Below are 13,068 nucleotides of genomic sequence, written 5' to 3' on the forward strand. Positions count from 1 at the left end.
AAGAGTTGAGACACTGACTGAAGGATATTTTGTTGATTTATTTGGGTTTTTCATTGAAGTAGTTATTTTGCGTTTAAACTGTACTTATTTTAAGCTTTTTGTTCTTGTAAAGATATTGTAGTAACTCAGGCCAGTGGCACATTTAATGACTATATAAATGTATCAGAAAAAGTCAAATTAAAAGGTCAATTCAATACGGAGACTAACTTTGTGATGTGTCTCAATGGAGATTATTTTAGATGAGATCACACCATGTTCATTGTATTTATGAAAACTACACCCATACAGTGTACAGTACCATTGCTACCTACTGGCCTTTCTTGATATTGCTAGTTGTAAGTACGAATACCTGCATACATACTGGACTGGTAAGGAGCAATGCTAAACTATTATTAATAGTAGTATTATAATGATTTAAACATTTGAACAAGTTGGTTAAACCCTTCAGTTAACTACTGTACCTATCAATTATTCAGTTGTAGGAATTATGGTTCTCAATATACATTTAACATATTACACGTAGGCTATGTGTTACAGCACTACTTTTGGTGTCCCCCTCAGGAATTGCTCTTGAGAAAATGTAATGTAATTGTCCCTCCAAGTTGATATCAGATTTTCGCCCCTGATACCAACCCTACCTTGTCACAACACAACTGATTGGCTGAAACGCATTAAGAAGGAAAGAAATTCCACGAATTAACTTTTAACAAGGCACACCTGTAATTGAAATGCATTCCAGGTGACTACCCATGAAGCTGGTTGAGAGAATGCCAAGTGTGAAAAGCTGTAATCAAAGCAAAGGGAGGCAACTTTGAAGCATCTCAAATATAAAATATATTTAGATTTGTTTAACACTTTTTTGGTTACTACATGATTCCATCTGTTATTTCATAGTTTTTATGTCATCACTATTATTCTACAATGTAGAAAATGGTACAAATACAGAAAAACCCTTAAATGAGTATACCAACTGGTGTCCAAACTTTTTACTGGTACTGTATATTTTAAGTTTGGCCTCCCTCCCTCAGTAGAGAGAAAATAATCATAAAAATGATATTAATAAATAAACATTTTCTGTAGTGTTTACTCATTGTGTTGCTGAAGAATATTGCTGTAGGTGAACATTAGGGGCAGTATGAGGTAACAAATACATTTTGTTCTTAACTGTGAAAATGATAAACGAGTCAGATAAACTGAAATAGTACTGCACTCGCTTTTTCAAAATCTAATTTAATTTGTCACGAGCTGAAATAAAAACTGGTGTAGACCTTACCGTGAAATGCTTACTTACAAGCAGTTTTTTTTAAAGAACGAAAATATTAGCAATTTTTTWAAATAAAAAATTTAATTCAATAAAGTCTGGAAAAAAAGTCAACACAACATAACAATAACGAAGCTATATACAGCTGGTACTGGTACCGAGTCAATGTGTGGAGGTACAGGTTAGTAGAGGTAATTGAGGTATGTACATGTAGCTAGGGGTAAAGTGATTATGCATAGATAATAAACAGCGAGTAGCAGCAGCGTAAAAAAGGGGGTCAATGCAAATAGTTCGGGTAGCCATTTGATTAACTGTTTAGCAGTCTTATGGCTTGGGGATAGAAGCTGTTAAGGAGCCTTTTGGATCTAGAATTGTTTAACACTTAACACCGGTACCACTTGCTGTATGGTAGCAGAGAGAACAGTCTATGACAAGGGTGGCTGGAGTATTTGACCATTTTTAGGGCCTTCCTTTGACACCGCCTGGTATAGAGGTCCTGGATGGAAGTAGGCAGGCATGGCCCCAGTGATGTGCTGGGCCGTATGCACTACCCTCTGTAGCGCCTTCGAGTCGGATACCAAGCAGATGCCATCAGTCAGGATGCTCTCGATTAGTGGTCGACCGATTAATCGGAAACACCGATTTAATTAGGGCCGATTTCAAGTTTTCATAACAATCGGTAATCGGAATTTTTGGACACCAATTGTGGCCGATTACATTGCACTCCACAAGGAGACTGCGTGGCAGGCTGACTACCTGTTACGTGAGTGCAGCAAGAAGCTAAGGTAAGTTGCTAGCTAGCATTAAATAATAAAAACTAGCTAGCTAGCATTAATATAAAAAACAATCCATCTTAACATAATCACTAGTTATAGATATTACTAGATATTACTAGTTATCTAGCTTGTCCTGCGTTGCATATAATCGATGTGGTGCCTGTTAATTTCTCATCGAATCACAGCCCACTTCACCAAACGGGTGATGATTTAACAAGCGCATTCGCGAAAAAAGCACTGTCGTTGCACCAATGTGTACCTAACCATAAACATCAATGCCTTTCTTTGAAATCAATACACAAGTATATATTTTTAAAACTGCATATTTAGTTAATATTGCCTGCTAACATACATTTATTTTAACTAGGGAAATTTTGTCACTTCTCTTGGGTTCCGTGCAAGCAGTCAGGGTATATGCAGCAGTTTGGGTCGCCTGGCTCGTTGTGAACTGTGTGAAGACCATTTATTCCTAACAAAGACCGTAATTCATTTGCCAGAATTGTACATAATTATGACATAACATTGAAGGTTGTGCAATGTAACAGGAATATTTAGACTTATGGATGCCACCCGTTAGACAAAATACGGAATGCTTCCGTATTTCACTGAAAGAATAAACGTTTTGTTTTCGAAATGATATTTTCCGGATTCGACCATATTAATGACCTAAGGCTCATATTTCTGTATAACCCCTTATATTATAATTAAGTCTATGATTTTGATATTTGATAGAGCAGTCTGACTGAGCGGTGGTAGGCAGCAGCAGGCTCGTAAGCATTCATTCAAACAGCACTTTCGTGCGTTTGCCAGCAGCTCTTCACTGTGCTTCAAGCATTGAGCTGTTTATGACTTCAATCCTATCAACTCCCGAGATTAGGCTGGTGTAACCGATGTGAAATGGCTAGCTAGTTAGCGGGGTGCGCACTAATAGCGTTTCAATTGGTGACGTCACTCGCTCTGAGATCTTGAAGTAGTTGTTTCCCTTGCTCGGCTTTTGTGGAGCGATGGGTGACGATGCTTTGAGGGTGGCTGTTGTTGATGTGTTCCTGGTTCGAGCCCAGGTAGGGGCGAGGAGAGGGACGGAAGCTATACTGTTACACTGGCAATACTATAGTGCCTATAAGAACATCCAATATTCAAAGGTATATGAAATACAAATGGTATAGAGAGAAATAGTCCTATAATTCCTGTAATAACTACAACCTAAAACTTCTTACCTGGGAATATTGAAGACTCATGTTAAAAGGAACCACCAGCTTTCATATGTTCTCATGTTCTGAGCAAGGAACTTAAACGTTAGCTTTTTTACATGGCACATATTGCACTTTTACTTTCTTCTCCAACACTTTGTTTTTGCATTATTTAAACCAAATTGAACATGTTTCATTATTTATTTGAGGCTAAATTGATTTTATTGATGTATTATATTAAGTTAAAATAAGTGTTCATTCAGTATTGTTGTAATTGTCATTATTACAAATAAAATAAGAAATAAAATAAATATATATATTTTTAAATCGGCCGATTAATCGGTATCGGCTTTTTTTGGTCCTCCAATAATCGGTATCGGCGTTGAAAAATCATATTCGGTCGACCTCTACTCTCGATGGTGCAGCTGTAGAACTTGCCAAATCTTTTCATTACCCTGAGGGGGAATCTTCACAACTGTCTTGGTGTGTTTGGACCATGATAGTTTCTTAGTGATGTGGATGCCAAGGAACTTGAAGCTCAACCCGCTCCACTACAGCCCTGTCGATGTGAATGGAGGCATGCTCGGAACCCCTTTTCCTGTAGTCTACAATCAGCCATTTTGTCTTGTCTCTGACCTCCTTACCTGTAGGCTGTCTCATTTTTGTCGGGGCGGCAGGTAGCCTAGTGGTTAGGAGCGTTGGGCCAGTAACCGAAAGGTTGCTGGTTCGAATACCTAAGCCGAATAGGTGAGAAATCTGTCAATGTGCCCTTGAGCAAGGCACTTAACCCCAATTGCTCCTGTAAGTCGCTCTGAATAAGAGTGTCTGCTAAACTGTAAAATCAGGCCTATGTATTTATTTCTGTCATGTGCCTCCTAGGTAAATGAAATACCACAGTCTCAATCATGTCATCTCAATCATCTGACCATACTGCATTCTATAAAGGCATGTGCTGCATCCCGATTCTCCACCCTTCTCCCAAAGTGTACACTTTCACACATGGATTTAACAATGGTGGAAACTCACTCCAGCCAACGCTTACACCAATCACATGCTTTTTACTAAAGTCCATGACGAGGAGTGTGCAAGGGTGGAGAATTAAGACTCAACCAAAGACAACATCCTTGTCTCCTCGTCTCACCTGTTCTCCCCTCCCAAACTATTGGCTGGCAGTGGGGTGTGATGCTAGCGTAGCGATGCTATTTAGGCCTGTTATAATGTATGAAGGCCCGACAGTGACATTCCGGCAGACAGGCAGGACTCGAGGGGGCTAGCGGAGTTAAATATCACCTCCTGGAGTGCGGCGGCGGGTGGCAGGGAAAGACATACAGGAGTGAAATAACAGCCCCGACGCTAATGCCGGCGCCGCGGCGTGCCACTGACAAGCTTCAACGCCGTCTAGCTCCCGCCGCCTGAAATCAGAGAGGGGGGAAAACAGGCTCGACCGCCTAATTAACTATCAACTAAAACAAGATGGGAATAAACATTAGCTCCGCTTTAGAGGTGCCTTTGTAGAGAGATGTGAGGTGGCGGAGGGAGGGAAGGTGGGAGGGTAGGAGAAAACAGAGGAGGAGGTATAATACAGCATTCACTAATTATCCAACAGAATTCTGGAGTTGGGACCCAGCTAGCACATAACGTTCTAAGAACCATATGTTTCTTAGAGCTTGGTGAAAACGTGGTTGTCATATAGTTAATTTGCATACAACCTTCCCACAATGTCCTGGAAATGGTGCAGGTTACTCAGCAAGCACATAACATTCTAAGAACCATATGTTTCTTAGGTGGTCATTTCAGTACTTCAGCATAACGCTTCCTACAGGTTTCCTCGTGGTTCTATTTACAGTCGTGTTCTCAGAACGTTAAGAACGCTCTTCTGTGGGAATTTCAGTACCTTAGCATGACGTTTTTCACAGGTTTCCTCATGGTTCTATTTAAAGTCATGTTCTCAGAACATTTAGAGAATGTTAAGGAACAACGTTCTTCTGTGGGAATTTCAGTACCTTAGCATAACGTTTTCTACAGGTTTCCTCATAGTTACATTTAAAGTCATTCTCAGAACATTAAGAAAACTTTCCATAAAAAACAAGTCAACATTAGTAATGTTCAAAGAAAGTTCTAAGAATGTTATTTAACCCTTTAGACCCCAATATAATTCTAGAATGCTGCTGTAGATTACTGAGAATTTTCAAGATAAAGCTCATTCTCACACATTTCAAACAAACAGACATAACACAAAAACAAAGAACAAATGACAATAACAAGTTAACTTAGTTTTAAAGAGCACAACATCTTCTTTAATATGATACCACATTCATGTCAATAGGAATAACACTMATTTAGTCTTCCATTGTGTAAAGACACTATCAAAAAACGATTAACACAAAGCACCCTAGAGTATTTAAATTATAGTAATTTTGACTAAATTACCCATTTAAAATGTACCATATTATTTACATATAAATAAATAAAAATATTCAGAAAGTATTTCAAAAACCCACACAAAGTACTGTAGGCTATTGGATTGACAACGATTCTTACTTCTGTAAAAAAGCAACAACTATGCAGAGACTATTTCAAAATGTAGGTAACCTCTCTCAATAAGATTAAGTACAGACCAGAGCTGTGTTAGAATACCCATACTAACATAATGTATACTATACACTTAATCAGAATATACTACATACTAAAGTCAGCAAAAAAAGAAACGTCCTCCCACTGTCAACTGCGTTTTTAACAGAAAACTTAACAAGTGTAAATATTTGTATGAACATAATAAGATTCAACTGAGACGTAAACAGAACAAGTTCCACAGACATGGAATAATGTGTCCCTGAACAAAGAGGGGGTCAAAATCAAAAGTAACAGTCAGTATCTGGTGTGGCCACCAGCTGCATTAGGTACTGCAGTGCATCTCCTCCTCGTGGACTGCACCAGATTTGCCAATTCTTGCTGTGAGATGTTACCCCACTCTTCCACCAAGGCACCTGCAAGTTCCCGGACATTTCTGGGGGGAATGGCCCTAGCCCTCACCCTCCGATCCAACAGGTCCCAGACGTGCTCAATGGGATTGAGATCCGGGCTCTTCGCTGGCCATGGTAGAACACTGACATTCCTGTCTTGCAGGAAATCACGCACAGAACGAGCAGTATGGCTGGTGGCATTGTCATGCTGGAGGGTCATGTCAGGATGAGCCTGCAGGAAGGGTACCACATGAGGGAGGAGGATGTCTTCCCTGTAACGCACAGCGTTGAGATTGCCTGCAATGACAACAAGCTCAGTTCGACGATGCTGTGACACACCGCCCCGTCCTGTCTCCCTGTAGGGCTGTCTTACGCGTCTCACAGTACGGACATTGCAATTTATTGCCCTGGCCACATCTGCAGTCATAATGCCTCATTGCAGCATGCCTAAGGCACGTTCAAGCAGATGAGCAGGGACCCTGGGCATCTTTCTTTTGGTGTTTTTCAGAGTCCGTAGAAAGGCCTCTTTAGTGTCCTACGTTTTCATAACTGTGACCTTAATTGCCTACCGTCTGTAAGCTGTTAGTGTCTTAACGACCATTTCACAGGTGCATGTTCATTAATTGTTTATGGTTCATTGAACAAGCATGGAAACAATGTTTAAAGCCTTTACAGTGAAGATCTGTGAAGTTATTTGGATTTTTACGAAATATCTTTGAAAGACTGGGTCCTGAAAAAGGGACGTTTCTTTTTTTGCTGAGTATATATACTATGATTTCATTTTATTTGACTATACTAGCGCTTCGCCTGTCTACCAGAAGTTGATGCTGTTGCTATGCAACTTTTTGCTAGCATAGCTAACAAAGTACTAGCTAGTCCAGTAGATACAAGTAACAGCTGTAATATGCTATGCAGTTTGTAAGGCTAGTGTAGCTAACAAATTGTCAGCCAACGTAATGTAACGTATTTGAAGAGTCATTACTTTATTACATTGCTCAACATTTTAACATTTGTTATACAGTAATCCCTCGTTTATCGCGGGGGTTACGTTCCGAAAATGACCCGCGATAAGTGAAATCCGCGAAATAGAAAACTTTTTTTTTTTTTACAATTAGCAACTATTACATGTATACAAATACAGTGACTCACGTGTAGGCCGTTTCGTCGACATTATGGGTTTAGGAGATGTTCGAAATTACAAGATAATTTGGCCAACTTAATGTAAATTTGCCAAGCTGTTTTATGTACGTACACATAACTGCACGAGACGACAAAATGATAGCACAATTCGTAGCATGTTTTGATACAAGAAGCGGGAGTGAGTTTTTAGCGAATCAGAATGCAGAGCACAATGCACCAAAAAAAAAAAAAAAATGCATTATGAAAATCCGCGAAATAGCGAATCCGCGATAAGTGAACCGCGAAGTGGCGAGGGATCACTGTAATTAGTTAAAGCAATGAATTTGTATCAGCTCTCGCCGGACTAGGGCTGCATATTTTCCACCATTTTCTTCAAATCTGAAAATGTTGTGAAGCCACTCCCATTTTCTGAAGAATTGCATTATGGGCCCTAAAAGCACAGAAATAGTTTCAGTGCTTATATACTTCGTATTTTGGTGAATGTAGTAGGACATCCGGGAACCTTTGGCATACTATCTATATCCATATTATGACCAATAAGCATACTACATACTCAATTTACATCACAAATATTAGTTAGTGCGGTTAGTATGAGTATTTGAACACAGCTCAGGTTTGAAACAAAATGTAGAAATAATAGCCTACTTTGACAATTCAGTAAATGCAGCAAGTATTAGATAGAGGCAGATAAAGAGAGAAGATACAAAACACAACAGCTGTTCAGAGACAAAAGATTTGTAGGACAAATTCATATTTCACACTGTCACTTTAGTGTTTGCAGTTAGCCTACAACGTCACGGAACTTCTGCAAAGTGGCACAAAGCACGTAGAGCACCCAAAGGAAGTTTCCACACATCTCCTACTCTTTGCCCTGGGTCCACTCCGGATGCAGACCACACACCCTCTCGTGCCCTTCAAACTTCACCTGCTTTCAAATAAAGTTACAACTTGGTCCACAAGTCCTGGTGCCACAGTCTTGGCTCCTTTCTTCCTGCCACTGTAGCCATATCCCAAAGTGAATGCACAATCTGCATTTTCAATGCTTTCAGGGACCATTGCCTACGGTTTCTGGGAGGGGACCTTTGCAGGGTCCCCCACACAATGTATGCTTTTATGATGGCAATGTTGAGCATCCCCAAAGCACATACTTCCACCATTTTCTGTTCGATGGTCAATCCCGCCCATTCGTTGTTGTAATCCATTACAAGCTCTGGAACAGATAAAAGTTCCTACCACTTTTAAAAACAACTCCAAAACCACTGTCACTTTAGGCCCAGGCTGTGTGGTACGAGGGTGAATGGTGGGACTTAGGGAAGACACACGCCATGGAAAAGTAGGCTCCCCTCTCGGGTGTGCTTTCCCTCTTCCTCCTCCTCACCCTCTGCTTCCTCCTCTCCCTCTGCTTCCTCCTCTCCCTCTACTTCATCCTCTTCCTCCTCTTCACTCTCTCCCTCCACATCTCTATCCCTCCATCTCTAACTCCTATTCCTCTCTGCCTTTTGCTGCTGAGCCCTGACTCTCCACATCACTTCTTTCATTTTCACTGACCCAGAGGAACAGAGGGAGAGGAGCAACAAATAGGATACAATTGCAGTCAGAAACATAACCTCTCTCACAGTCTCTCTCCTCCTTCCTCTCTTTCTTTATTTTTCACAACCATACACATACTCTCTTCCTAATAAGGGGCTTCCATAATAAATTGTGTGACACGCCTCCCATTCCACGCACAATCTCTCTCTCTCTTCTAATCAACTMTTTTTTGCCTGACAGACTAACTAGTCCGTCAAATGTTAGCTGATTACTTACGCGGCTGAGACAGCTTCCAAATGAATTGCATCGGTAGAAACTGGACAAAACAAGCAACTTGTTAGCTGGCTACGTAAACAAATATCCAACTCATCATATGAACTCCACTGCGTGGGCATCTAGTACCCTAAGTCGACAGCTAAGCTGTCAAATAAATGGAAAACGAGGCAACGTATAGCCTATGAATATCTTCACCTAGCAAAGATGACAAACCATAACCGAAGCCAAACAGATAAACACAAATTACTCTAGACTTCATTTTGGTGGCTGGTTAGCTGGTCTGTATGGCTAGCTAGAGAAAGTGACAGCTGAGGTTGATGCGTTGTGAGCGCTGCCCATATTTACCATGACACACAACTGTTCTTGTCTGATAGACTATCTCGTTAGCTAGCTAGCTACTCCATAACAAGGAACTTGGGCCGTTTCCATATGAATTACACTACCGGTCAAAAGTTTTAGAACACCTACTCATTAAAGGGTTTTTCTTTATTTTTACTATTTTCTACATTGTAGAAAAGTGGTGAATACATCAAAATTATGAAATAACACATAGGGAATCATGTAGAAACCAAAAAAGTGTAAAACAAATCAAAACATATATTTTATTTGAGATTCTTMAAATAGCCACCCTTTGCCTTGATGACAGCTTTGTGCACTCTTGGCATTCTCTCAACCAGCTTCACCTGGAATGCTTTTCCAACAGTCTTGAAGGAGTTCCCACATATGCTGAGCACTTGTTGGCTGCTATTCCTTCACTCTGCAGTCCAACTCATCCCAAACCATCTCAATTGGGTTGAGGTCGGGGGATTGTGGTTTCCAGGTCATCTGATGCAGCACTCCATCACTCTCCTTCTTGGTCAAATAGCCCTTACACAGCCTGGACGTGTGTTGGGTTATTGTTCTGTTGAAAAACAAACGATAGTCCCACTAAGCCCAAACCAGATGGGATGGCGTATAACTGCAGAATGCTGTGGTAGCCATGCTGGTTAAGTGTGCCTTGAAATCTAAATAAATCACAGACAGTGTCACCAGCAATGCATCCCCACACCATCACACCACCTCCTCCATTCTTTACGGTGGAAATACACATGCAGAGATCATCCGTTCACCCACACCGCGTTTCACACAGACACGGCGGTTGGAACCAAAAATCTCAAATTAGGACTCCAGACCAAAGGACAAATTTCTACCTGTCTAATATTCATTGCTCGTGTTTCTTGGCATAAGCAAGTCTCTTCTTATTATTGGTGTCCTTTAGTAGTGGTTTCTTTGCAGCAGTTCGACCCCGAAGGCCTGATTCACGCAGCCTCCTCTGAACAGTTGATGTTGAGATGTGTCTGTTACTTGAACTCTGAAGCATTTATTTGGGCTGCAAATTCTGAGGCTGGTAACTCTAATGAACTTATCCTCTGCAGCAGAGGTAACCCTGGATCTTCCATTCCTGTGGCGGTTCTCATGAGAGCCAGTTTCATCATAGCGCTTGATGGTTTTTGCGACTGCACTTGAAGAAACTTTCAAAGTTCTTGAAATGTTCCCTATTGACTGACCTTCATGTCTTGAAGTAAACAGCTTATTTGAGCTGTTCTTGCTATAATATGGACTTGGTCTTTTACCAAATAGGSYTGTCTTCTGTATAYCACMMCTACCTTGTCACAACACAACTGATTGGCTCAAACACATTAAGGACAGAAATTCCACAAATTAACTTTTAAGAAGGCACAACTGTTAATTCATGTGCATTCCAGGTGACTACCTCATGAAGCTGGTTGATAGAATGCCAAGAGTGTGCAAAGCTGTAATCAAGGCAAAGTGTGGCTATTTGAAGAATCGCAAATGTAAAATACATTTTGATTTGTTTCCCCCTTTTTTTTTTACCACATGATTCCATGTGTTATTTAATAGTTTTGATGTATTCACCATTATTCTACAATGTAGAAAATAGTACAAATAATGAAAAACCCTTGCATGAGTAGGTGTTCTAAAACTTTTTACTGGTWGTGTACATCGGTAGAAACAAGACAAAACAACCAACTAGTTAGCTGACTATACAGTATACAGCTAAACACTGCAACTATTTCCATGAGGCAGCGCGCAGTCATTCGAGCACCACCGCTGATTTGCTCACCTGTACCAACCAAGTTACCATGACATAACAGGACATTCTAATCTGTTAGCTATTCCCCAAGTTTCACAGCATCAAACATCGAATTTTTACTAGGATTAAATGTCAGGAATTGTGAAAAACTGAGTTTAAATGTATTTGGCTAAGGTGTATGTAAACTTCCGACTTCAACTGTATTAAAAGATTCAGTGAAAGTTTTAAGAAAGCCTCCAAATAATCTACAATTTCCGTTCTCAGCACGTTTAAAAAACGTTCCGTCTTACCGGTCAGGAAACTTTTGGCTTCGTTCCCAGAACCAAAGGGAAATCAAAAACGTACGTTCCCACAACTTCCAAGGAACCAAATGTGCTAGCTGGGGAGCTGTGTGTTTGTTGTTCCCTGTCGCGATCGCATGGAGATGGCTGAAGCAAACTGAGAAGTTTCGCTGCGAGCATATTGGGCGCGTTAATAATTGATCGGCAAGGCACATTCACCGTGTCAGACCTTTCTCTGATCCCTGCACGGCTTGCTACCCAATATACATGATGTTTTTAAAGATATGCTTCTATAGAAATAAATATAGACTGCTGTCATGCTGCTGTTAGCCTCAACGCCTATAATTTCGATCACAGCTCCCGTACCCTGCCATTTCAATAATACACTCTCTCATAAACACGGTCGGCAGAGCCCCATCTCTTGAAACTCTCTACTTGGACTCTACCAACAGCAGCACTGTCTGCCTGTCCTCCTGCTGTCAGAGTGATTGCTGTTAGGAATCAGCCCATGTTGAGGTGGCCTCTGCTGCTGTGAGAGAGATGTCTAGGTCACTGCTGCCCCAGACCAAGCTCTACGGCTGGCGGATAGCCGGCTACAGATTGGCAAATTAACGTAATGAGATTAGGACCCCTCTCCTCCCTCTCATCTCAGTGTGAAAACAAGTACGGGCCTGTAAACACCATACACTAAAATGTGTCTAAATAGGAACGCAAAGCACTCTGGTAACTGGTTTTCCCAGCTAACACTCAATTACGGCAAGGTATAATATCATGACTCATTTTGACACTCTGTTTTTTTCACTGCGGCTCGGGAAATGGTAGCAGAAAATTTGATTATCTAGCCGTTTGGTTAAGGTACTCGATTGCACACAAGAAAGTACTCTGTGCCTTTCTGCTGCATTAGAAATAACAGACAGGCAGAAACAGACAGAATAGAACATTCAGAAAATACCGCCTTTTCTTGTTACAGTACAATTGGAGTGATACCGACCTCTGGTCAGTGCTGCTGAGATGCAATGAAGAAGCAATCAGCTGTCAGAGCAAGTCTCAGCCAGGCCTAGAATTACACATAGGAGTTCTTGTGATGTCGTCTTTTGAATAGGGAGTGAGGAGAGGTGAGTTGTGCCCTCCAGCCATGCAGGGTCAGAGATCAGACTACTCACCTATTCTGAAGGAGAGCGGCCCAGCGGAGGTACATCTCACCCACATGGCTAAGAGGAGCAGAGGTGCCCAGGCTGCGAGCATCTTCTATGACTCCTCATGGGTCCTGCCCCGGGGGTCCCCCTGTCACAGCCACCTGGAGAACATAACACATGGATGTATGAATTCTATAGAAGCCTGGATCCTACACACGTTAACATGAAGACAGGCACACATGCATTAGTTTGTGTTTTTGCACATGATCACAGACAGATTCTGATCCTGGATCAGCTTAGCACCTGTTCCACATGCTTGTCACTCGTGCGTGAAGTCAAACTATATCTGATCCAAATTCATTCTGGTGTGACCATAGAAAAATGATATAAATAGAATCTATGACGCGGGCATACACATGT

General features: G+C 41.1%; 1 protein-coding gene across 1 annotated transcript in view; it reads right to left on the minus strand.

The window, feature by feature from the left end:
• Nucleotides 1-12,800, minus strand: part of grik4 (glutamate receptor, ionotropic, kainate 4) — a 219,238-nt gene extending 206,438 nt beyond the window's left edge. The window contains 1 exon segment of the mRNA XM_070438230.1: nt 12,676-12,800. Within this exon segment, the coding sequence (XP_070294331.1) occupies nt 12,676-12,757 (82 nt within the window). The 5' untranslated portion in view covers nt 12,758-12,800.
• Nucleotides 12,801-13,068: the final 268 nt, after the last annotated feature.

Source organism: Salvelinus sp. IW2-2015, unplaced genomic scaffold, assembly GCF_002910315.2.
Source record: "Salvelinus sp. IW2-2015 unplaced genomic scaffold, ASM291031v2 Un_scaffold611, whole genome shotgun sequence".
Lineage (NCBI taxonomy): Eukaryota > Metazoa > Chordata > Actinopteri > Salmoniformes > Salmonidae > Salvelinus > Salvelinus sp. IW2-2015.